Source organism: Ictalurus punctatus, chromosome 14 (genome assembly GCF_001660625.3).
Source record: "Ictalurus punctatus breed USDA103 chromosome 14, Coco_2.0, whole genome shotgun sequence".
NCBI lineage: Eukaryota > Metazoa > Chordata > Actinopteri > Siluriformes > Ictaluridae > Ictalurus > Ictalurus punctatus.
The window spans coordinates 11,227,478-11,254,029 of NC_030429.2; the positions used below are offsets into that span (position 1 = coordinate 11,227,478).

The following is a 26,552-nucleotide window of genomic DNA, read 5'->3' on the forward strand; positions in this document are numbered from 1 at the left end:
GTTCACAGCACCATACATGAGCTCACTGCTGTCCATGACTGGTGACTTTGAGCTCTTGTTGAGTCCCAGCTATGGATGGACATGGCATTCTCGGGATTCGAACTTACATTTTCCGGACTATAGAATGATTCCTTTTTACACTCTTCTTCTTCTTCCCATTATTATTATTATTATTATTATTATTATTATTATTATTATTATTACTACCACAATCATTATCTAGTATTACAACATTGTATTATATGTAATACAATTTCAATCTCTCACACACACACACACACACGCACACACACTCACAAAATAGACCCTTAGTGATCTGACAGGCTGTGAAAAGCAGAACACACAGCACACAATGAGAGCGAGACAGAGACAGACAAGTTGTATAGAGACAAACGTGGGCTGTGTCAGGAAGTCAGAGATAAAGATTTAAATGTTACAACAAAAGAGACCAAGTGACAGAAACCTGGATAAAGACACCCACCCAGATCGATGAGTAAAGTGGAAAGGATCTTATTACAGACTCATATTCCTCCATCTGTGAGGAAAAGTGTAGTGAAAGGCCACTGTGCCTCAGTGTGAATGATGTCCCTGTCCCACTGCCTGTCCTAATGAAGACAGGAGCCACGTTTACACACGGTGCACATGATGAACAAGTGACAAGACACTAGTGGAAAAGACAGAGAGATAAACACGGAGGAAAGACAAGCTTTTAATTGTGTGTCTGTCTAATTGCAGACTGTCTTCAGAATTCACTCTAATTACATGCTGATGTTGAAGCCAGCCATGTACAGGTAAATGTGTTTGAGACTCAGCTTAACCCATTACAATCGAACAAAGTCCATAAGAGCATTCTCATTTCATTTTCAAGTCTACTGCAAGGCAAGGTACCATCAATGGCTAGATCTTTAGTTTGGGATGGACAAAAAACATCGACATTTTGAAACCTGAGACATTGCGTGACGTGACGAGTTCATGCAATCACATAATTCAATACCGATCCCTGTGAGCGCATGGCTTTCACACACATGCTGAAATCTACACCCGCGTTCACTTAAAGCCAACCTCAGACCACTTGCCAGTATTTTTTAAAATGATTATTTTACAGTTTTTATTTGCAACAAGCCATAATTTTGAAACACTTAAAAAAAAAAAGAAAGAAAGTTAAGTCATAATTCCGAGTTCATTTTTTTTAATCAGTAAATGCTTGCATTAGCTATTTAAGTGGTGTAATAGAGAACAAGTGTTTCTAATCTATATCAACAATTATTCATTTGCTCTTCTTTTTGAATCTTGCCGTCTAAATTTCTCAGTCCACCCTTTTCATTATACCCAGTGTTGATTTTCTCACAAATGTGACATAATAAATTTGACACTCAGTTAGCGTTAAACTTTTTTTCCTTCTCCCTGCTGTTTCTCTTCGACGTTGCCTCTCTAACTAACACGTCCAATCCTGTCAGCTCAAATTTCCAGTTCTCTCCCCAGAAGTGTTTCTGCAACTCAGACTCATCACAGTGATCAAGAATAAACTGCACACACAAAACTTCATTTAAACATTTCTTATTGCCCTAATTTACATCTGACATCATTTACATAATTATTCTTTTGTAAATGGCCTGCAAAGCTCCCACTAACTACATGCTGGATTTATTAGGTTGCACAATCAAGTGTATTCGGGATCTTAGTAAATTAGGTCCTCAATGTATGTATTTTAAAGCAATAAGTCAAAATGCTATTTTTGGATGCAGCAAAATGTAGTTAAGCATCATAGAGCAATATATCAGGATCATTTAACATATTATTTGTATTTTCACTCAACTGAATAATTTGTGGACTTGAATCTACGATTCATGAGAAAGAGCTTTATTCCTAGTCCTTTTTTTTCAAAAAAGAAAACCTCACTGTAAATGAAATATTTAGTTTATTGTGACCTCCTCTCAAGATCAAATAAATATGTTTTAGTCTCACTCAATTTCGCTTTGAAGAGTGTTTTCACAAGGTCATGCATGAATAGGTTCTACTGTCATGCCTGACTTTAAGAGTTTGATTTAACTGAGGTAGCTGGTGCATTTCCAGTAATTTAGGTGGTGTGTGTATGATTTATGTTTATGGTGTCTGGTGCGGAAGCAGGAGACCATGTTTGGCTGGTACAAACCTCCATTCACTTTGTCTGCTTAAACTCACAATTCTCTCGATTTGATCAACTATTAAAACGTGGATTCCATCTTGCCTTCAGCTCTCGTTTTCGACTAATTTTACTCTCGTCTCCTCTAGTAATTCTCCTCGCTTCATTCTCCGCATTTCACCTCACATCACCTCTACTATATATTAAGTCAAGTACACTCCACTAGTCATTGTGGACTCCTTTTACATCCAATACCAAAAAAAGCAGCCCTTCTATTATTCACTTCACACACAGAAATACTTGAAAACCAATGCAGCTACGGTCTTGCATCTCTGCTGAGTGCTATTCGAAACTACACTATTAAGTCAAATCAGAGAACACACACTTTATGGTAAGTTCGAATATATTCGTTTTTAACAGAATCAGTATGGACAAATGAGTGAATCAATTGTGTACGTACAAAATCTAGTGTGGTATTCAGAAGTGTTGTACAGTGAGGGAAAAAAGTATTTGATCCCCTTCTGATTTTGTACGTTTGCCCAATGACAAAGAAATGATCAGTCTATAATTTTAATGGTAGTTGTATTTGAACAGTGAGAGACAGAATAACAAGAAAATCCAGAAAAACGCATGTCAAAAATGTTATAAATTGATTTGCATTTTAATGAGTAATAAGTATTTGACCCCCTCTCAATCAGAAAGATTTCTGGCTCCCAGGTGTCTTTTATACAGGTGACGAGCTGAGATTAGGAGCACACTCTTAAAGGGAGTGCTCCTAATCTCAGCTTGTTACCTGTATAAAAGACATCTGTCCACAGAAGCAATCAATCAATCAGATTCCAAACTCTCCACCATGGCCAAGACCAAAGAGCTCTCCAAGGATGTCAGGGACAAGATTGTAGACCTACACAAGTCTGGAATGGGCTTGGACCATTGCCAAGCAGCTTGGTGAGAAGGTGACAACAGTTGGTGCGATTATTCGCAAATGGAAGAAACACAAAAGAACTGTCGATCTCCCTCGGCCTGGGGCTCCATGCAAGATCTCACCTCGTGGAGTTGCAATGATCATGAGAACAGTGAGGAATCAGCCCAGAACTACACGGGAGGATCTTGTCAATGATCTCAAGGCAGCTGGGACCATAGTCACCAAGAAAACAATTGGTAACACACTATGCCGTGAAGGACTGAAATCCTGCAGCACCCGCAAGGTCCCCCTGCTCAAGAAAGCACATATACATGCCCGTCTGAAGTTTGCCAATGAACATCTGAATGATTCAGAGGACAACTGGGAGAAAATGTTGTGGTCAGATGAGACCAAAATGGAGCTCTTTGGCATCAACTCAACTCGCCGTGTTTGGAGGAGGAGGAATGCTGCCTATGACCCCTGGAACACCATCCCCACCGTCAAACATGGAGGTGGAAACATTATGCTTTGGGGGTGTTTTTCTGTTAAGGGGACAGGACAACTTCACCACATCAAAGGGACGATGGACGGGGCCATGTACCGTCAAATCTTGGGTGAGAACCTCCTTCCCTCAGACAGGGCATTGAAAATGGGTCGTGGATGGATATTCCAGCATGACAATGACCCAAAACACACGGCCAAGGCAACAAAGGAGTGGCTCAAGAAGAAGCACATTAAGGTCCTGTAGTGGCCCAGCCAGTCTCCAGACCTTAATCCCATAGAAAATCTGTGGAGAGAGCTGAAGGTTTGAGTTGCCAAACGTCAGCCTCGAAACCTTAATGACTTGGAGAAGATCTGCAAAGAGGAGTGGGACAAAATCCCTCCTGAGATGTGTGCAAACCTGGTGGCCAACTACAAGAAACGTCTGACCTCTGTGATTGCCAACAAGGGTTTTGCCACCAAGTACTAAGTCATGTTTTGCAGAGGGGTCAAATACATATTTCCCTCATTAAAATGCAAATCAATTTATAACATTTTTGACATGCGTTTTTCTGGATTTTTTTGTTGTTATTCTGTCTCTCACTGTTCAAATAAATCTACCATTAAAATTATAGAATGATCATTTCTTTGTCAGTGGGCAAACGTACAAAATCAGCAGGGGATCAAATACTTTTTCCCCTCACTGTAGTTAAGTCATGTGCCCACTAGTACAGTATAAGCTGACATCCAAATCAGCAGTTCTCCAGTCCAAGTAAAGGCATGTCAGCAGCTATAATGACCAAGTCAAGTGCTAAGTCAACAGGTCTGATGATCAAAGTCACGTTCCGAATGAGCAGCTCTCATAAGCGAGTCAAGGCCCAAGTCGGTAGTTCCAATGTCCAAGTTGAGTCCCAAGTCAGAAACTTTAATGACCAAATCATGCCCCAAGTCAGCAACTTTTAAGATCGAGTTGAGTTCTAAGACAGCACATCTCACAACCAGCCTACCCCACCACCACCACTATCACCACCACCACCCCCAACCCCAACCCCAAGCTATACGTTACTCCTGCTGTCTGATGAGATGCATCTGACTAATCCTGACTCTCTCTGCCGTCAGGACCATTTAATGCTCTGCTTCTGCTTGGGACTGCTTTTTCTTGAGAATCACTTGCTGCTGTTAAGGCTGGCCCCACAAGAACAGCCTTAAGACTTCTGTGGATGGTCCCACATGGATACCCCAAAGATCACACTTATGCCCAAGTCTTATCTGTTCTTTGGTGGACAACTTTACTTGGATACTGGAGACTGGATCTCTGGGGAAAAAAGAACCTGATGCTCATACTGAAGCTCCTTTTAACACACTCAGCACTGTTTGAATTGTAGGATACAGCTGTAGAAGAGTAATTACAGTTCTGTACATACAGGTTCCCTTTTGATTTTGGTTCTTCTCAAGGTTTCTTCTTCTTCTATTTCCCATGAAGTTTTTCCTTCTCACTGTCACCTCAAGCTTGCTGATTAGAGATCTAAATCTATATTTAGAGTTTTGTAAAGCTGATTTGGAACAACAGAAATTGTTAAAATCACTATAGAAATATAACTGAATTGAGAGTTATAGCTGTAGATTGATCAGCAACTTATTTAGTCCTCAGGAATACACTTAACGTACTACTATCTGTTAATTCAAAACGCCTCACTTCTCAGCTGAAGCCCTGGCTTGGTAATGACAGACTAATTCGTGCCATTTCTTTCTTCTTGGTGTTGTTTCTGTTCTCCAGAGGGCATCAGACTGGCATCTATTTTTGTGAAAGTCTGTTCTGGCTGAAATCCCAGAAGTGTAGCATTTCACATTGGGATGACTCACTACAAGCGTACAACTTAAGCAGTATTCATTTGAATGATACCATAGCTCCCTAAAACATATGGGGGAAAATCTAATGCATACTTTAAGAAGGGGCAGAGATTAGATTAAAAAAAAAGAAGAATTTTAGCACTGCAGTAGGGGCTTTGTAGTATTTGGCTTAAGGTAATTCATTTTAAACAGTACGTACTCTGACATGTTCAATGGAATTGTTTGTTAAGTAGAAATACCAGCATTATTCTTTACAAAACATGTACAACAAACACAACACATGTTCCCCTATCCATACATTGATTTGGAGAGAAAGAACTGTTTTGCTTCATCATCTGGTATCCTGATAGCCTTTGGATAGACATGCTGCAGTTCCATCTACATTTCTACTCCTCACTTCTTCCTTAGCAGTCCAGCTACGATGCCCAGTGGATCACAGAGCTTGTGAAGTCAAGCACGCTTATATCTGCCTCTGAATCTGGGGGGATTACATAATACAGTATGGTTTGCGAGGGAATGGCTGTTAGCATGGGAGACTTTGGATCTCTCTGTCTTTAAAAAAAAAGAAGAAAAAAAAAAAGAATAATAATTATTATTTTGTTCAGCTCCTTTGGGCTTGCAGAGTCATTAGCATGCCACAGGACACCATTGCTATTTTTACAGGAATAAGTACAGACAAAAAAAATGGCAACAATCATGGATTTTCTCCTCTGAAAAACAGAAACTGGAGTTTCACCAGTTGACTCAGATAAGACACTTCTAAAGTGGTAAAGAAAAAGCATTAGTAGGAGACCGGAAAAGCCTAGCAGGTGGCAGCCAAAGACAAATAAGACAAGGGGAAAAAAATCCTCTCTCCATTTAGTCACCAGTCGATGTAGCTATGAACATATGGCCAATGACAATCTATTTTGCCTCATCAGCTGGATATTTTAATATCACATGTTTTTGTAAAGCTGGCAAAATTTTGAGTGGAAAAGACAGCAGGGCTGGGACAAATTAAACCCGTCCCATGTCACACATTGTGCCCTTCAAAATACACTGTCAATAGACAAACGTGTTTATTTCGTATTTGTGCATTTTTTCATTTTAATAACAGAGACAGGATTCACTTCAATCTAAATCTGAACAGTAGACTAGCATAACTACTGAAAACATAAGAAACAAAACAAAACAAACAACAAAAGCGCTGTGCCCTGATTTTTAGTTTCATTCTCTTCTTTGTTATATATCTGGCAATATGTGTTTTATGTAGAGGTGCACTGATGTGTCGGCCGATACCGATTATCTAAAGGTTATTTTTCCCTGCTATGGGCCGATAGTTTCAAAACATCTGATGATCAGGGCCGATTATATAGTGTCAATCAAAAGAGAAAAACACACAGATTTCATGCAGTGTGTAAAGATGATATCTCTTGTGTGGAATGATGACAAAACTGCAGTTTGTAAGTTCTGCACTGCTAAAATTTTACACCAGAAATGAGCCGAAGTGAAACGTGAGTTTCGGCGGCGCGTCTAATTTATCCCCCCTGCGCAACTCGCGCTGAATTTACGGTGCCAGTACACCGTTAAAAGATTTATATGAAGATGAGCCATGGTTGGATCTTCCAGCAGGACAATGAGAGCTGTTATCTTGGCAAAGGGAGGTAGCACAAAGTATTGACTAAAAAGGTGCCAATAATTGTTGCACACCTAAGATTTTTTCTTATAAACCTGTGTTTTGTTTGCAATTGTTTGATATCCATGAGAGTAGAGTATTTTTGTGAATTTTTTAAAGAAAAGATCAAAAGGTTAAACAATAAAGACAATTTTTCACAGCCTTCTTTGCTCATATTTACCAAGAATGTCAATATTAGTGGAGGACCCTGTAATTTTTCCCCAAAGGCAAGCCGACGAAAACAGTGTGATGCTCTGGGCAAAGTTCTGCTAGGAAACCTTGAGTCCTGGCAATCATGTGGCTGTTACTTTGACACATACCACCTACCTATACATTGTTGCAGACCAAGTGCACCCCTTCATGGCAACGGTATTCCCTAACGGCAGTGGCACCTTTCAGGAGGATAACGCACCCTGCCACACTGCAGAAATTGTTCAGGAATGGCTTGAGGAACATGACAAAGAGCCAAGGTGTTCCCTTGGTCCGATTGAGATATGGGGAATTTGGAGGCAGAGTATCTGTGGGATGTGCTGGACAAGAACAAACAAGTCTGATCCATGAAGGCCTCACACCGCAACTTACAGGACTTAAAGGACCTGCTGCTAATGTTTTGGTGCCAGATACCACAGCACACCTTCAGAGATCATTTGGAGTCCATGCCTCAACGGGTCAGAGCTGTTTTGGTAGCACAAGTAGGACCTACACAATATTAGGCAGGTGATTTAATGTTATGGCTGATCTGTGTCATATGTGTATATATATATATATATATATCCTGAAGTATGGACACATCACTACTCTTACCCAACTTTCTGTTTTTAGCCTTTTCTTGACATCTTGCTCTCTTTCTCTTGGTCTCTACTCAAATCCAGAGTTCCCATTATTGTGCGACATGGAACTCTATATCACTACTCACACGCTATGTTCTCTATGTTGCATTGACAAATCAATCATCTGCCTTTATACGTGTATATAAGTCACACTAGCTCACCTTAAACTGTGTAACATATTCATCACTGAATGTACAGTCCTCTGTTACTAACCTAATCTGTCACAGGTCCAGCAAGGGTCTTCTAATGGCTGAATGAACAAAGAGCCCCAACCAGAGGGGAAAATGCTCATCATAACCACCAATTTAATCTGTGATAGGCTACTGAATTCACCACAAAGCTATGACTTCAGTCTGCTCACATACGCTGACACTTTGAAACCTTCAGTCAGGTGTATCTACTTAGTAAGTTCTGATCTAAAGCCCTGGGGCCAGTGAGCTGAGCAGAATGTGCTCCAAACTGAAGCTGCTCTCCCCATTATACTGTAGCCATTCACAGAACACAGCCTTCAGGAAGGGAGGAAAGAGAGGGTTTATATATATATATATATATATATATATATATATATAATGAAGAAGTCAAATATAAAGAAGTCAAATGTCTATGTGTGTGTGTGTGCAGTCGGCCCCCGTGGGATCAAAAGTTGAAGTTGAAGTGTTGAAAGGGATTTAAAAAATGTCTGGCGAGAGACAGTTTACACAAGCCCTACCTTATCATAGTAAATAATTGCTGAAGCACTCTAATGACATTTAAAGAGAGCCACATGAGCAGCTGTTCTGCTTCATTTATATTTAGAGAATTTCACTGTGTAAACTGAGATCATCAGATGAGCAAGAGCATAAGCTCTCATTAGCTTATTTATCACTAAACAAGAAGAGTACGTCTACAGTCCACTTCCCAGTGAGCATGTCAAATACACTTCCTTCAAACAGGTATAGTTTTTCTAAGATATACAGTTAGGCCCATAAATATTTGGACACAGACTCATTATTTATTCATAAGATCTCATTATTTTGGCTGCCTAGCACAGGAAATATTAGTTGAAATGAAATCATGAATATTTGTTCAAAGTACTGCACTGTAGGCTCACTATACAAATGCACCCTGGAGGAAGACAGAGTACCTTTTCGTATATCGACTCAATTACCTGCCCACTTTTCCATATATGAACTGTACAGAAATCCTGTAGGATCGAAATCACTACGGATCATTATGCAGTTTACATCCACTAAGAACACACACTCTACAATCGTGTCAAAAAATAAGTACACCCAGTGGAACTTGTTGTCTATTTTTAACATATTTATATTAATATGTTTATATATTTGAACAAAACCACAAGGAAAGTTAGATTTTTCAATCATTTATTCAGCAGAAATATCAACAGGTGTCATATTCTTCTGTGGAAAAAGTAAGTACACTCTTGGCCTCAGAAGCTAGTATTGCCTCCTTTAGCGGAAATAATGTTTTGCATAATTGTCCACCAGGCTTGCTGGAATTTTTGACCACTCTTCCATGTTCTTTCAGTTGCAAGATGTCTGAGGGTTTTCTTGCATGTACTGCCCGTTTAAAATCCCCCCAAACACATTTCAGTGGGATTCAAATCCGGGCTTTGACTACGCCACTGCATAACCCTGCATTTCTTCTTTTTGATATTATTCCTTGGTGAATTTGCTAATGTGCTTAGGATCATTACCCTGTTAAAAAGGTCCACTTTTGATTCAACTTCAACTTTTGGACAGATGGCCTCACATTATCTTCAAGCACTCTTTGATATGATGCAGAATTCATAGTTGAATCAATGAATGCAAGCTGTCCAGTCCCTGAGGCAGAGAAGTAACCCCAAACCATAACATGGCCTGGTCTTTGCCTATATGCTCACTGACAAACTGTAATCTTGCAAAAGCTTTTTCCTGTCACGCCTCCCATGCAGGTCAAATTGGTGCAATCTCTTTCTGATTGTACAGCTATGTACTTTAACACCAACAATTGCAAGACTTACTAGCAGATCCTGTGATGAAATTTTCAGGTTCTTCCAGACTTATTTTTGCAGCAGATGGTCTGCTCTTGGGCTGAATTTGCTGGGACGGCCAGTCCTGGACAAATTGGCAGTCATTTGATATCTGCGCCACTTGTAGATGATTCCTCCTACAGTGGAAGGATGTATTTCAAATAATTTGGGGATCTTTTTAAATCCCTTACCAGACTCATAGGCATCCAGAACCTTTTATCTGAAGGCCTTCAGAACTCTTCAGACTTTGGCATGATGACATCACACACCTCAATAACAAAAGGGAACACCATACACTAGTTTTGAGAGGAGTATAAATAAGACAGGTTCCACCTGCACTCCATAAGCAGGTTCTAATCACTGGTACCCAATCTTCAACACCGGATTCTAATTTTATGGATTTGAAATTGTGATAAATGTAGGAGTGTACTTTCTTTTTCCACGTGACTGATCTGTTATTTTTTGTTAATTTAAATTGTGAAAATTACTAAAAAGTGTCAATTTTATGTCATTTGATAAAGTGCATAAACTTTATTTATTGGCACTGTTTCAAAGAGGATCAAATGTTTACTTGTTCAAATATGTCAAAAAAGCCAACAATTTACACGGGGTGTATTGTTTGCTTATTTTTTCAGATAACTGTAGACATTACAGCACAGTGAAATTCTTTTCTTCACATATCCCAGCTTGGTAGGAAGGTAGGGTCAGAGTGCAGGGTCAGTCATGATACGGTTCCCCTGGAATAGAGAGGGTCAAGGGCCTTGCTCAAGGGCAGCTTAGCAGAGCTGGGGCTTGAACCCCCGACCTTCTTGATCGAATGCTTTAACAACATATATTTTTGTAACTGGGCTTTATAAATACCCCTAATCACTAGTGAGGGAGCTCAATCGACACTAACATTTTCAACTAAAAACGGAACATTTTTTATGTGGTTTGGCTGTTCGTTGACATGACAACAGCGTTTTGGGGACTGAAAACGCACATTTCTGAAAACGGGTTTCAACGTGCAAGTTGAAAACGACGCCGTTATCGTCTACGTGTGAAAGTACAGAAACGAGAATTTGTGAAAACGATGCCGTCATGCACACGCGTATCACGTGTTCAGTCTATAGGCAAGCGCACGAGTACTTCAAAACTACAATGGCGGACCACAGGACTGTGTTTATGCTGCTCAAGATTTTGAGTTTATCGACGCTTCTCCAGCAAAGTGTAGATTTACTGCATCACTACAACGACCAGCGGAGACGCATTTCTTACATACGCCAAATTATTAACCCACATCTACGCAGGGAGGGGTATTCAACATCTTATAATTATCTTTGAAAGAGTCTGTTTGGGAGTACATCTATATCCTTTTATTGCTAATAAAATATAGAAAGCAGACTGCCAGTGTCTCACTATTTCATTTGTATTTGCAGATTTTATTCCATTTTGTACAATGATAGTCACTTATTAGTACTTAAATATGCACTATTTAGATTTTTTTCAGTATTTAAGGATAAATGAACGAGCTTTATTAAGAGAAGCACAAGAAAAGCTAAAAAAATGGGGTTGAATACAGAAAAATCCATTTCCACAATGAAAAAACCTTTATGCACATTTCATGTACATTAAATTATATTACATTAGGGACGTCTCAGCATTTATTAGCCAAGAAAAAGAAGCCAAATCTATGCCTGACAAGCACGGGTTTTCATGAATAATTTTGGTAAACTTGGGTCTGTACTTATATAGCACATCTTTAACCTTAGCGGTTCTAGAAAGCACTTTACACTGGTTCTCACCCATTCACACACACACGAATGCACCGGGAATCGAACCGCCAACCCTACGATTAGTTTACAACCCGCTCTACCACCAATTTTGCAAGTCTAACGATTGACATTCTAAGTAACTGGAGACTGAACTTTTTTTTGTACTCCACGTAGCTCATAAACCATTGAAATTGTTTGAGAAATGTAATCGTTATTGAGCTTTTTATCCAGAAAAAACACAAGTCCCCCGTTTACTTGTATTTGTTTATAGGGTAGTCTGGTCTGAATAATTATGTGCACAGGCGTGTAGTGTTTCTTTACAAAGTGACATCGCCAGCTACTGGCCTGGCACGCATAACACGGCGTTTTTAGTCGTGTTCTCGGATCCGTGTGAACGGGGATCATTTTGACAACGTTGTCGTCTGTATGTGAAACTTTTCAAAAACGCAAAAGAAAAGCTTTTCCGTGCTTAGTACATCACTGTCCTGTAAACATACCCTCAATCTCAAGATTAACACATATGACCTGTTAGACCACTTGATTTTTTCTTTTAATCCTGTATGCATATTTTGTGGTTTTGAAAACTGAAAACAAACAAGACCTCGTGTGCACTTTGTGTGAATCCCAAGAGTAGTGATACAAGGAGATTGTAAATTATATAACTACAGTTAAATTAGCAAGTTGCAAGTAAAGACCTTCACTATACTGTCTGATTCGGCAAAACAAACTCATCATTAGTCAACTTCCACACAATAACATCCATTAAGAGGAAATAATTAAAAGCAGTCCCATGTCACACAAAGGAAGCCTATTTCCTCTAATTGCCAGTCCAGTTAGTGGCATCACAGACTGAAAGCAGACCAAGTCCAACAATGTGTGCAGGTGTTTTACTAGCACAGGAACACTTAAACCTCAAGACTAGCAACACACAAGGCAAACAGCACTGGAGATGAGAAGGGATGCAATTATCTAGTGTCACAAGCATTGGATTTTTGGACTGATGATTCTGTATTATGATGAAACGTGAGAAACATATTATTACCATATGCATGTGTGTGTTTGTGCGTGTACTTACTGGACAGATTTGGAAGCCTGAGACCTGAATTTGGTGAACTCCCCTGGTGCTGTCCATTCTGACCCCAACTGAAAGAAACAAAGGTGAAATGTACTATTTGTTAATCCATCCATCCATCCATCTTCTATACTTCTTATCCTTTTCAGTGTCACGGAGAACCTATCCCAGGGAGCATCGGGCACAAGGCGGGGTACACCCTGGACAGGGTGCCAATACTATTTGTTAATGTACAAGTCAAATTCAGAACTTGCATTTGGGATTACTGTCAGAACAACTGTCATAGAAAATTAATCATCACCTTCTGACCAATCAGAATTGAGCATTGAGCATAAGGGTATAACACATTTTATTATTATTAAACACATTTTATTTAATATGGGGCGGCTGAAGCGGTAGAGCGGGTTGTCCACTAATCGTAGGGTTGGCGGTTCGATTCCCGGCCCACGTGACTCCACATGCCGAAGTGTCCTTGGGCAAGACACTGAACCCCAAGTTGCTCCCGATGGCAAGTTAGCGCCTTGCCTGGTAGCTCTGCTAGCATTGGTGTGTGAGTGTGTGTGTGTGTGTGTGAATGAATGAATGAGACACAGTGTAAACCGCTTTGGATAAAAGTGCTATATAAGTGCAGACCATATTACATACACCTACATTATATATACACTCATTAGTCATTTTCAAGTAAACACATGTGTGCACTTTGCGCGTACATAATTAATAGGAGTATATTTTTCAGCAGTTCTAGGGTTTTAAACACCTCAATGTCACAGATAATCAAGGATGAGTAAGGAGAAGGCTGTGTATTTGAAACTGCAGTGCAACAACTTTGGATAGCTGAAACACAAGGGAGAACAAGCCTACAATACACAGGCGACATGTTGAGTAGTGTTCTAGCATGCTCTGTTCTCTCAGTGCTGTGCAGTGGGTTCATTTGGAGGCTAAGTGGAATGCATAATTATCACACCTGTCAGAGAATGCAGGAACTCACACACACACACACACACACACACACACACACACACACACACACACACACACACACACACAGGCAGGTCTGGCAGATTCTCTGAGTAGAGCCTTCTCCAGAGATTTCACTTGTAACAGAGTTAACAGACATAAAGACACAACAAGAGAACAGGTGAGAGTGACAATAGTGATGAGGATGAGGTAATAAAAGAAAAAGAAAGGCACTGTGAGAGAGACACAAGACACAAGGCCTTTCTCTACTGCAAGAAATACCAGCACAATGAGACTCTGCTTTTTCCACTGATCTCCAGTTATGGATGAGCGATATCTTATCGTTTGTGATATACCGGTAGAAATTCTCCCCACAATAAGAATGAGTCTTCCCGCGATTATAATGTTAAATCCTAGTTGATGACGTATTTCTGTGTGCGACGGTGTGAGACCCATTCGCAGCTCACGTGCAGAGCGAAGACGAGTACGGCGGAAGGCGGACGTGAAGCCGAGGAGGAGTTTATCGTTAAACGAGGAGCTACCTCTACAATCTGGAACTGGTTCGGTTACAGAAAATCAGTTTTACTTTTAGATCAATGTTTGTGTTTCTGAGGCTCTCAAGACTGCATGCAGCTGTCACTTGTAGACAAAAACAGCGGTGCATGGTACTATATTTATATCATCACTGATATCGTTATCGCAATAAATACCAGAATATATCGTGATATAATTTTAAGTCCATATCGCCCATCCCTATCTCCAGTACAGGAACAGTGAGGGGGATGGTATTCAAGGGTGAAGCATACGGAATAGTCACTGAATGGTTAGGCACACTGTTTTCACACTGGGTGCTGGTGGTTCAGTAGTTAAAGCTTTGGAGTACTGAACAGATGAATGTGCGTTCAAATCCACCAAGCTACTACGGTTCCTTAACCATCAACTACTCAGTAGTATCCTTTCTCAATTATGAGTTGTGACAGCCAAATATAAACATGTCACACAATGTCCAAACACCATACACACAAAAAAGAAATTCCACTGCTGCGCTGGTGTCATCAAAAGCTAATTGGTGTTATATTTTTCAACCTTGACATTAAAAAAAATGCAGAAAACAAAGCATCGTGCTTATATTGTATGCCCGGCGGACTTTTAATTAGTTTTGTCGAAATTTCTAGGAAAGTGGTTGACCAAATGATTCACACAAAAGCATAGTGTTAATCCAAGACCATCCATCTATCCATCCATTCTTTCTCTTACATGTGAAGTGGAAAAACACCCAGTAAGAAAGAAAGAAAGAAAGAAAGAAAGGCAACAAGAAAGCATAAATGACAGAAAAAGTGAATCATAAAATGGAGAAAGAGAGAGAAGGAGAACTGGAAAGAAAATGAAAGTAGAAAGTTAATGTGAGAGGTAGATAATAGGAAAAAGGGGAACAAAGTCTCAGTCAAGTCTCTGTGTCTCTCAGTCAGTTCTTCTGCATCCTTTCCTGGCTTGTATTTGCAAAGGCCCTTATTTATTTCTCACTGGGATGGTGCATCTGAAGTTTTAATTAAAGCCTCTGTGCTCCTAATCCACGAAACAGGAAGCACTGGGATCCTGGAGGATCTGGTACCTCTTTAGCATTCCTCTCTAATTCCAAGCAGTTGTGAACATCGTACACTTGGAAGAGCAATCACAAAGGCTCCTGGTTCCACATGCATGCAAAAGTCATGCCATAAAGCCTGCTTTGTTCGAAACATGCGGAAATGTACACAGTCTGAGCAACCATCAAAGACCTTATCTATACTGAGGACTAGCATACACTCTCATCATCGGGAGTGTATTTGCTGGCATGCAACACATACACAGCGCCGCTGTCGGCATAAACACACAGTTGTGATCCTGGCCAAAACTAATTACTGCTGCTGCCAAGTACAGCTCTTTCTCTGGCTGGAATTAGTTGAGCGCTGTTGATGGCACACACTACTGCCTCATGCTCCTGGGGTGAAAGCTTCAGTACATTTCCACTTGTAGGTAAATATTATGCAAGGCCAGAGTAGGTGAAAAAAAAAATAATATACTGATGGGCTACAGAGACTTCACTCACATCAAGTAAACTCTTCCATGTTCTCAACAAAAAGGCCAATGTGCAAATTTGTGAGTCTAGAGGATGGAAAAATATACTAATGGGCTACAGAGGCCTTGGTCAGTTTGCATAGTTTTTGTTTTAAACTCTACCTTGGTTCATTTGGTTTAAGTAGAAGTTTTTATGTTGAGTACATTTTTATCTCTGTCCATAAAGTGCACACAAGCAGAACATCATCACTGAGTACATCTGATTAAACTATGATAGTGGTCATCAAACTCTTAATGTCTTATCAGATGGTGGAACCACAAGTGGACCTACAGCGCACTTTTGGCCCGATCCATATTATCATACCATGTAACATGGACAGGGCCTGAATAATCACCTCACAACTTCACTATGGGAGTTTCCCATGGGCCAAGTGACGGTCCACTCACGTTCTCAAGATTTGCTACATTTCTAGGCTCAGTGACTAGATCTAATGACTACCACTGCTACACTCATAACGTTACTTCTCTTTTGCTCTGTGGTTCCCAGAAGATATCCATCTGCCTTTCTGACATCTCTTCCTGGATGAAAACCCATCAACTGGAACTGAATCTTGAAAAAAAAACCTGTGCTTGCTTACTGTCTAAGAACTTCCCTATGCTGGACCTCCCAGTAAGCAGTAATACCCTCACAGTTCATCCCATACTGCAGATATAGCTCAATTCCTCAGATCAACCAGCATATCTTGGCCTAAAAAAACTCACAAAAACCTCCAAAAAATCTGTACAGTTTCAATCAAAATTATTCAGATTTTCAGATGTTTGCAATGAACAAATCAAACAAAAGCAATTGAAATAGTTCAACACAATGAATGCTTCAAGTGGTTTCTCCAAATTCAACTGAAAATGCAACTTATAATGACTTCTCCGGTTTCAAAAATATTCAACCCCTTCATGGCAAGCATCTTTATTACTTAGTAGAGCACCCTTTTGCTGTTATGACCTGCTGCAAATAAGACGCATAGCCAGACACCAGCCTCCTGAGGAATCTTAGCCCATTCTTCATGAGCAATGGCCTCCAGTTTATTCTCTAGTAATATTCTTGGGTTTGCGTGCTGCAAAAAGTTAGGTGACTGTGATGGCCCTGTAGAATCTTCCAGGACTTCTTCTGCAAACAAACCTTGGTGGGATTTGAGGTATGCTTGGGATCATTGTCCTGTTGGAAGGTCCAATGACGCCCAAGCTTCAGCTTCCTCACAGACGGCATGACGTTTTCTTCTAGGATTTCCTGATACATCAATGAATCCGTCTTGCCTTCCACACGCTGCAGGTTTCCAGTGCCTGAGGATGCAAAGCAGCCCCAGAGCATCACCGAGCCACCACCATGCTTGACTGTGGACAGTGTGTTCTTTTTTCATTCTTCTTCTCCCAAGCATACCGCTGATCCATCGTGCTGAAAATCGCTCCACAGAACAGAATCCCAAAACTTCTGTGGCTTATTTATATGATTTTAAGCCAACTTTTCTTTTGTTTTTGGGTCAGTAGTGGCATACATCTTGGAGTTCTGGCATGGAAACCTTCTGCATTTAGTACACACCTTACTGTGCTCACTGAAACCTCAGTGCCTGTTGCCACCAAGTCTTGCTGCAGGTCTTTTGCAGTCTCTCGAGGGTTTTTCCCAACCTGTCTTCTCACAAATCTGGTTGCAGCCATTGACAGCTTCCTTTTTCTGCCCGGCCCAGGTTTTTCATTAATTTTCTTCCCCTGGCCAGTTCAGGTATTTCATGTGTTCCAGCTAAGCACACCTGGTACAACTAATGAAGCCCTTGATTAGATGTGCTTGAGACGACACCTGTTTTGCATATTCGTGCTGTCGTGAGGGATTCTCAGGGGGTTGAATAATTTTAAATTGGAGAAATATAAGTTGCATTTTCAGTTGAATTTGGGGAAACCACTTGAAGCAATCAGTTGCTTTTGTTTGATTTGTTCATTACAAACAGCTGAAAGTCTGTAAATGTTGACAATAAACCTGATTTGCAATGGGGGTTGAATAATGTTGATCACAACTGTAACTCTTGTGGCTCTGCATTGCAGTAAGTATCCATGTACTTATCCTTGCATTCCTGCAATTTAACATGGTCTTCAAATGAAAGCATTCTTTGTTAACAGTTTTCTAAGCTTTGTGTTCGCTGCCAGATAATTCGTTTACGCTCTGCAAATTTACATTCAACATTCTGGCACAACTCTCATGTGTGAGCAGGCTTAACAGTGATTTACTCTCATTGGCTAGTGAGGTTTGGATTGACAGTTTGAGTATCCAGCTGAGGAGGAGGAGGAGGATGACAGTGATGATGACGCCGTGCTGCTCCTGAGAGCTCATCTCGAAAAAATCGTTGAATGAGACAACCCAAACCTCAAATATTAATTACGAATTAATACATTGACTAAGTAAGTCATTTCCACTACACAGTACAAACACTATGACTATACAGAGAACTGTATCCAGAACGCTCTCCATAATTTGCGACACTGAAATCTTTACTTCCTGGTCACCAAATCTTACTAGCCATTGAAAGTAAATTGGATTTAAGCCCTGCACACATTTTTTTTTCCCCAGAATGGCGAATGTAAACTTGCAGACTGTAAATGAAAAGTTTGAAAGTGTAAATGAAAACTCTAGCAGCACATTCATCAACCATTATTAGCGAAAATGAAGCTCAGAAAAATGATAAAGAATGCTGCTTATTTGAAGGCCATGTACAACTTTTGCCACTGAGTGTTTTTCTTCTCTTTCTCATTGAATATTTTAGTTAGTTTCCTGAAAATGTACATTCAATACCTCTGGCACAGATTTAATTCCATACTTGTGCACGGCCACACCCATTTTCATAAAGAAACGCCCCCAAATTGAAAAAACTTTTTTTCTATAAATGGGTGATTTTTATCACTAGGTGTATGCAATCTATCGAAAACTTGCAATGGTGTTAAAATCTCTCATTATTCTTGTCCTTTACATTGCCACATTTGGAAATGTAATATGTACAACATACTTCTGTCATTCTTCGACTTGTTGCTGGAAAATGCCAGACCTGTCTCTAATTTCTCGCTGAAATGCCTTTGAGCAGAAACAATGTGGTATGTTATTGCTGCAAATTGTTGGAAACTTGCTGCCAGAAACCAACTAATTGCAAATAAAACTGACTGATGAGCCACTCATCAATTTTACCAAAGCGGTTCCTGTGGTTCCCGAGGTTTTCTGCACAAAGCTGTACGTGGCAAATCTTCAAGCAAGGCAAGATCAGCCATTGTCTACATCATCGCTGTAAATCTTCAGATGTGCCTTCTACATGACTTTACTGTTCATCTGTGTCACCTGTCTGCACCTCGTTGAGTCAAAAATTAGTGTCAATTATGCTGCTATGATTGCGTGATGGGAGTGCCTTCTAATCAGTTTACACACCATTACACTTTCTAGCCACTAGGGGTTTCTGCATACACGTGTATACACAAGGGTTATGCACAAAAAAGGGTTGATAGAAGATACCCCTGGGTCCCTTGGTTGCGCACAGCTTTCCAGTATGGTTATACGTAGTACTCGGCACTGCACTCAAAGTTAGCGACGCCTGACTTGTAGGACTTTGACGGATGGCTTCATGATTGCACTCCTGAGTACTAGCACTCCAACCTCTCGTTTTTTAGCTATGTTCTTCCTACAGCTATTATACTTCTTTTTCTGGTCCATTGGTAGAAACGTAGCCTTGCAGCACTTGTGTCACTGTCAGCTCCTTTAACAGCTCTATGCTTAGGATTTTATTCTGCCTCACTTGTAAGGCTCTCTGGATAAAAGCACCTGCCAGAAGAAATAAATGTAAATGTAATATGCACCCAGATCACTCTCTGCATTGTGGACTGCTAGAGGTAACCATTTTCCTGTGTGTGTGTGTGTGTGTGTGTGTAATGTATCTGAACTTTACCCAAACGTTGGACTATGTGGAATGAGAAAACATTCCAATCATTTCAGGTGCAGCAGAGCCAGATATATTACATAAAACTAACATACTGCTCCTCTGTCTCTCTTTCGCTCTTCCTCTCTCTCTCTCTCTCTCTCTTCTCTCCAACCCCCCCCCTCTCTCGCTCTGTGTGGCCCATGTCTTCTTGCTTGCACTTTTTTGCCCTTAGCCGAGGAGCACAGGCAGAACTGAAAAGAACGTTTGCCTCAGGAGTCATGCTATTTTAAACATAGACCAGTCTATTGAGACGCACGCCCTCCAGACACCTCTCCATTACAGAGCAGGTCGCCGACGCGTTGCTGCCCGACGATGCTTTCTTGCTCTCTGCCCGACTGGTTTTCTCCAAGAGCAGCCGCTGGGGCTACAGGAAATCGCTAGGAATTCTGGTCAGGCTGCAATTATTCACCCGAGAGAAAGAGCCACGTGCCACCTCGTCTTTCCAATAGATCAAACACTTTCATGGCAGGATATTGAATCCTCTGCTCTGTGTGTGAGAGTGTGTTTGTGCGTGGAGGTGTGCTAAGACGTCTCTCAAGAAGAAATGATCAATATACTGACCTTGCATCAAAGCATGTACTCTCACACCCATGCAGGCAGGCAGGCAGGCACACACACACACACACACACACACACACACACACACACACACACACACACACACAGGCCTCTGGGTGAACAACTAACTGCATGTTCACACAGGCACCGTTTTCTCCTCTTCACAGACCTTCATTTCTTTTCTTGCCCTTGTGGACCAGCCCCTTCACCAGAGGGAAGTTTAATTAGCAAGTAGCTGCTGGCCGTGCACTTTGATTAAAGTTACACGCAATACAAAAAGGCTTACGGCCCACAAAGGGCAACAGACAAGCTAATATTGTATCATTGATAAGAGACCCTGGTGTACCATTGGCTAGTTCCCTGCAGTGTCCATGGAGACCATGGTGTCAGGGTGAATCTGATTGGACATCATTCTTCTACACGCAGAGACAATGAAATGATTAGAGCTCAAGAAGCATGGCAAAGAAGACAGAACTGGGTGAGACTTGCTAAGATATAAACAAAGGAGGTCTTTCACAGGCAACACTCTTTGCGTTTTTCATTTGGCACTCATGGCGGAAGCTAATGGCGTACGCTTTGTGATGGCTTGATATCCGTACGTTTTCACAATTTCAACATCTCCTTTTAAACCAACAGGATCCCTTTGGTAGAACAGCAGGAGCTCAAATGTGATGTTTACTCTCTCACATTATTTCTCGGAGGCCAAAATCTCTGTAAAGGTTTAGAATGGGATAGGAGCAGTCAGAGTCAGCATCATTATGCACAGAAGCCTCCAGAAAGTAATCACGCACCACATGTCCATGAAGATATTTCACTGCTGGAGCTAGCACTCATTTAAAGATATGGGACTCCTTTTTAATTAAAGTCGAGTCGAATTTAATTATGCCATTGGCCTAATTTAGCATAAAGCTAATTTGTTTTAACGCAGCCGCTTCGGAATGAATTGCACTGATCTGCATATCTATTTAAATATGCTGCTTGAGCCAAAGGTCATGAGTTCTTGCATCAGAGCTGTGTTTGTGCATGTAGGGAAGAGATGGATTACTGATGAGATGTGTGTGTGATGTATATGAGGAAAACCTCTGGCTTGGAAATAACATGCAAGGTGAAAACCTGACCTTTCGACAGCACTGGAAATTCATGTCGGGATTCAAACATATCTCAGTAAAACGACAGGTGCCTTCAAACTAGCACAAGAGCATTCTGGGTGCTCTAGCATGCTGGGGTTAGTGTTATACCGTGATCACAGAGGCATTTCCTTCACTTTGTGACTCATGTCAGAATGATGCCTAATGATAATTTCTTGATTTTTATTTGTAAAATTTTAATTAGTGATAAAGGTGTGTTTCTGAGGTCAAAAAAAAAAAACTAACCTGGCCCACGTAGACCAACAAGCGGGCGTTGAGCGGGCTCTCGTCTGAACTCAACCAGAACTCTGCGTTATCGTCAGAGGCCACAGCAAACTGGAAATCCCCTAGAGATACAAGAAACAGACAGAAAATACAACACTTTAACAGCTGGTAGAACTTAGCAGTTAGTCTTCCACTGCTCTTTGTGCAAGTTTATAACGTGTACTGTAGGTATATACAGTAAAAGCCCCGTATCCGCTGTTTCAGGTACCGCGGTTTCACTTCAAATCAAATAGAAAATTCCAGAAATACAGTAAATATTCATAATTTAAATTGCACGCCGTGCTATGTAAAATCGATTTCCTGCTGTGTGTAAAGAAGATGTCTCTTGTGTGGAATGATGACAAAACTGCAGTTTGTAATCTCTGTAATCTCTGCACTGATAAAACTTTACACCGGACGCTGCAGCAGTGAAGCCGGAGATTGGCGTCGAATCTTATGTTTTTTACTGTACTACTCGCGCTGAATTAAAGCGCCAGTACACCGTGGAAAGATTTAACTGAAGATGAGTTAACAAAAAAGTATATATATTGCACAGAAAAATATATTTGTAGAGTAGTATATTTCATATCTAGTTAACGTTAATATATAAAAAAAAGTTGATATTATATATAACCAGCTTGATGTTCAGTGATGAAGCAGAAATGCTTTTGTTTGTGGTGAGTGAATGTGCAACAATTCAATCAATGTTAATATGAATTAATAACATTCAATATGTTAAGAAATCTTACTTTAATCTTCAGAATTTAGTTCATGTGTTAATGTTAATGTGAGTAATGTGTTTTCTGTTTATGAGACCAGTTACTATGAAACAAATTGTTTAAATGGAGAGAATAAAGTTTTTATTTGCATTTCTTTCAGAATTGTGGAATTAATTATTATTAATTTAAAAGAAGGTATAAAAGGCAGAACTATCGGTATCGGTATCGGTTATCGGTATCGGCCGATATCACTGAATAATCGGTTATCGGTATCGGCTGAGAAATTTAGTATCAGTGCATCTCTAGAAAAAGAGAAAAAGAGAAAAATAGAAATAGAAATCAATTTATTATTTCTAAACATTATCATAGGCATGTACAGTATATAGTTTGCTACTATCCTTGGGATAATGGTTTTGGACCTTAGTTCCACATGGACATTCTCACTGTGGTTGCTGGGACTACGGTTGCTGCTATGGCCTTAGGACTGCAATTACCACATGCAGTTTTGCACTCAAGTCTCCTTCAGTGAACAGTGGACTAGTTCAACAAACAGACTTCATATAAAAACCATAATGAACTTTCTTTTACTTTTACACTATCCGTTGTTACCCAGATGAGGAAGGGTTCCCTTCCGAGTCTGGTTCCTCTCAAGGTTTCTTCCTTATATCATCTTAGTGAGTTTTTCCTTGCCACCATCGCCACCGGCTCGCTCAATAGGGATATATTCACACATTTAAAATCTGTATCCTGTGTTTATATATTTCTGTAAAGCTGCTTTGAGACAATGTCCATTGTAAAAAGCACTACACAAATAAAACTGAACCGAACTGGATACTATCAGGCATCTGCTGGGGGGCTTGAAACCTTTCCCCCAGGGATATGGGGGTCCTACCGTACTATATATACACTATATATGCATTAGTGTGAGAGAGTAATTCTGTATTTCAGACAGTGCAGGTGTGATAGAGTAAGGAGCCTCAGCTCATGAGCACAGCTGCTTTCAGTAATTGCTACTAGTCATATGCACTGGTTTCTAACACTCGATAACAGTGTGTACTCTGAGTCTGAAAGCTCTATTTTTATGATTGACTGTGTGAATGAGGTATGAGAGTGTAGCGTAATTAAATGATTACCGTCTTTGTATGGATGAATGTAGCCAAATATTCTCAAGCCATAGTTTTTCCATTTGGGAGCAACAGCCAGTTTCTTCACTACAGTTCTTGTCTGGGGAAGCAAACAAGAAGGAAATAATACTCATGATTGAATTCATTCATACACATGAACATACAGACATTTATACACACCGACGCTTACAACACAATGGCCTCATTTATCATTTATCATGTAGTAAATCTGTGTGTACATGTTTTTCATAGACAAAGCCAAACCAAACAAAATTAACACCAGCTTTCTTCATCCTTATGTACCCCAAGAATGTTCGGAATTAAATGTATAATAAGCGAAGCTCAGAGACAGCTGAAAACAACTAAACTAAACCGCTTCTAAATACAGAATGCACTAAATATCCAGTAATGCACCTCAGCCTTTGTAGCACATCGAGCATCTCTTTCTCCCTTTTCAAGGTCCATTTCTTTTGTCCTAATTGAACAGCTAGGCTTCATGCATGCTATTTAAAACTGACATAAAACCTACCAATTATACGATTCGAAGCCTATAAATCAAGGTGCACATTACTATGACTCCTCACATATAAATTCACACAAACTCACAAGCTCCTATCAGAGACGAATGATTTTCGGAAGTAACTGGACTTTCATAGTTGCCAAATTTCTTGTGTACATGCTCCTGTGAATGAATTCTAAGTAAACGTTTTTGTAACCAGCTTGATAAATGAAGCACATTGTCTGTAATCATGTGGGAAGTGGCCATAAGGAAGGCGCTTTAAAAAAAATAAATTAAAAATCTTGCCAATGAGAAGAACAAACATGGAGGACAGAGTGCCAGTGCTGGTCTTGTTAGTGGCCAAATGTAAGGAGATTCATGACATATTAAAATGAATATATTTCCCTGCCTTGGCACTTTGCTATTTTTGGGACAGTCCAAGGTATGCAATATGACTGTGGCTGCATATAGTCAAGTCACACATGCGGCTCCCTTTCCCTTCATTTTCTGCCTCCAAACCTACTACGAAGGCAAACAAGCTCCTCATCTTTATATTACTGATAATAATAACTAGCAAGATAGCAAGGTAACCTAGTTATTTAGTGAGATCAGATGATCATGACTTGGTCCTGCCATATTGGGTCACATGCCACGATCCATTGTAAGTGCAATGCTAAGCGTTTCAAACCGTAGGGACATTTAACAGGTACACCTTCCTACAGCATATGACCCACTAAGTTCGGAAGCAAATAAATAAATGAAGTAAATAAATAAATATCTCAAATAATGGAGATTCCAGAAGCAAAAAAACAACCAAACTAGCCAGTAATAAAACATGAAGAGGAAAATAGTTAAAAGACCTAAGCAAGATTTACTTATTACTACCGGTCGGTGATATGACGAAAAAAATACTCATTTATAGATTTGCAAACAAACTGCCAGCAGAATAGTAATGCTGCATTTTTCATGGAAGTTAGAGTTTAGGACACATTTGATAAATGAATTATTTAACACTGGAAAGTACTAAAATTTTTGGACATTTTACAATGTAAAAGATTTATCACATCGATTAACCTTTAATCAGCTTCCAACCAAAGTTTGTAATTTGAATAAAAATACTGATGATACCCAGTACACTTTAGGATTTCTCAGAAAAAATGTATCGTGTCAAAACTTCATCTGTCATGATTTCCCCTCGAGCTAGCGCTGCAGTATTGTAGTGTGCTCGGAAACCCGAAGTGTGAGCTCAAAGCGCGAGCCCGATGTGCGAGCTCTTGGCGAACGCACGCTTTTGGGGCTTCAGTGACATTATCTTTGTTTACTTTGGACACGTGCTTTTGTTATGGTTTATGTCCTGTCTCCGCCCCTGTATTGTAATTGGTTGTTTCCCGTATGGTTGTCATTGTTTTCAGCTGTCTTGTGTTTCACCCCTGATTAAGTTTGTCATTTAAAACCCCTCGTGTCTCTTCGCACTTGTATTGAGTATTGAGTGCATCTGTCCTAATCTTCATTACGTAAAATACGTGAAATCATCAAAGTAACAATATAATACTGTCATATTTCCTAGCCCTTATTTGTTCATATTTTATACAGGGTTAACAGCAGTTCCCTACACAATAAAATATCTGGAAAAGAAATCATTTATGTCGCAGTTCACTGGAGGATGTTTGTGGATATGCTCTGACATGAGCAGGCAATCACACAAGGCCAATAAAACTCACACCACTGGACATATACTCACATGGGGAAAGAGAGGAAAATGAAGGTTCTTTCTGAGCTGAGCGGTAGATGAGCCACACCAGTCTTCAAACACATGCAGGTTTGTCTGACCCTTATACTGTGAGGGAAGAAAAGAATAAAATAGAGGACGAGAGAGATAGAGATGGTTACAGTTGACAGCGCAAAACTGACTGCTTCGACTAGAAAACAGAAAAGAAAACAAACAAACAGAAAAGACATTGGAGAAACTTCTCCGTTCATATGGGATAAGATGTAGGAGACTAATATAAGCATGAGAGAGAGGAGTACTGTATAGAGAGCAGGGATAACCTGAGGAGAAGGAATACGAAGGAGGCTACAATGTTAGTTCTCCACTCATCTCTCTACTGGGACGGCTCACCTGCTAACCTGCTGCAGGAAGACCTGCAGTGCACAAATCCTCAGAGAACAGCTTACACATTAATAATACAAGACTACAGTCCAGGGCCTGTGAGGGCCGGCATGCTGCAGGGTACACATTCACACACACACACACAGGCATTTTTTCACAGGCCATATATATACACACACACATACAGTATTGTGCAAAAGATTTATTTTTTAGTACAAACTTTGTTGTAGATTTTTATTTTATGACTTCTACATTATCGAGTCAGTACAAAAACATTTTAGATTCCCAAACATTAGGTTTCCAGCACATAATTAACTGCTACAGAAAAAATGTTTGCATGTCAGTAAAGAAAGCAGCATATTAAGTGGTAAGAGACATTTTCAGACAAAAAAAAAAAACAAACACAATGAAAACTGCTGGGTTTTGCTGCAAGAAAAAGAATCGAGTGCGACAGTTA

At 40.1% G+C, this 26,552-nt stretch overlaps 1 protein-coding gene across 1 annotated transcript in view; it reads right to left on the bottom strand.

Annotated features, from left to right (window-relative positions):
• b4galnt4a (beta-1,4-N-acetyl-galactosaminyl transferase 4a) overlaps nt 1–26,552 on the bottom strand; it is a 154,377-nt gene that overhangs the window by 37,632 nt on the left and 90,193 nt on the right. Inside the window, exons 4-7 of the mRNA XM_017485647.3 lie at nt 25,727–25,822; nt 23,496–23,586; nt 21,626–21,726; nt 12,682–12,749 (exon numbers count right to left, since the gene is read on the bottom strand). Of these exons, the coding sequence (XP_017341136.2) occupies nt 12,682–12,749; nt 21,626–21,726; nt 23,496–23,586; nt 25,727–25,822 (356 nt within the window). The remainder of the gene's footprint in view (nt 1–12,681; nt 12,750–21,625; nt 21,727–23,495; nt 23,587–25,726; nt 25,823–26,552) is intronic.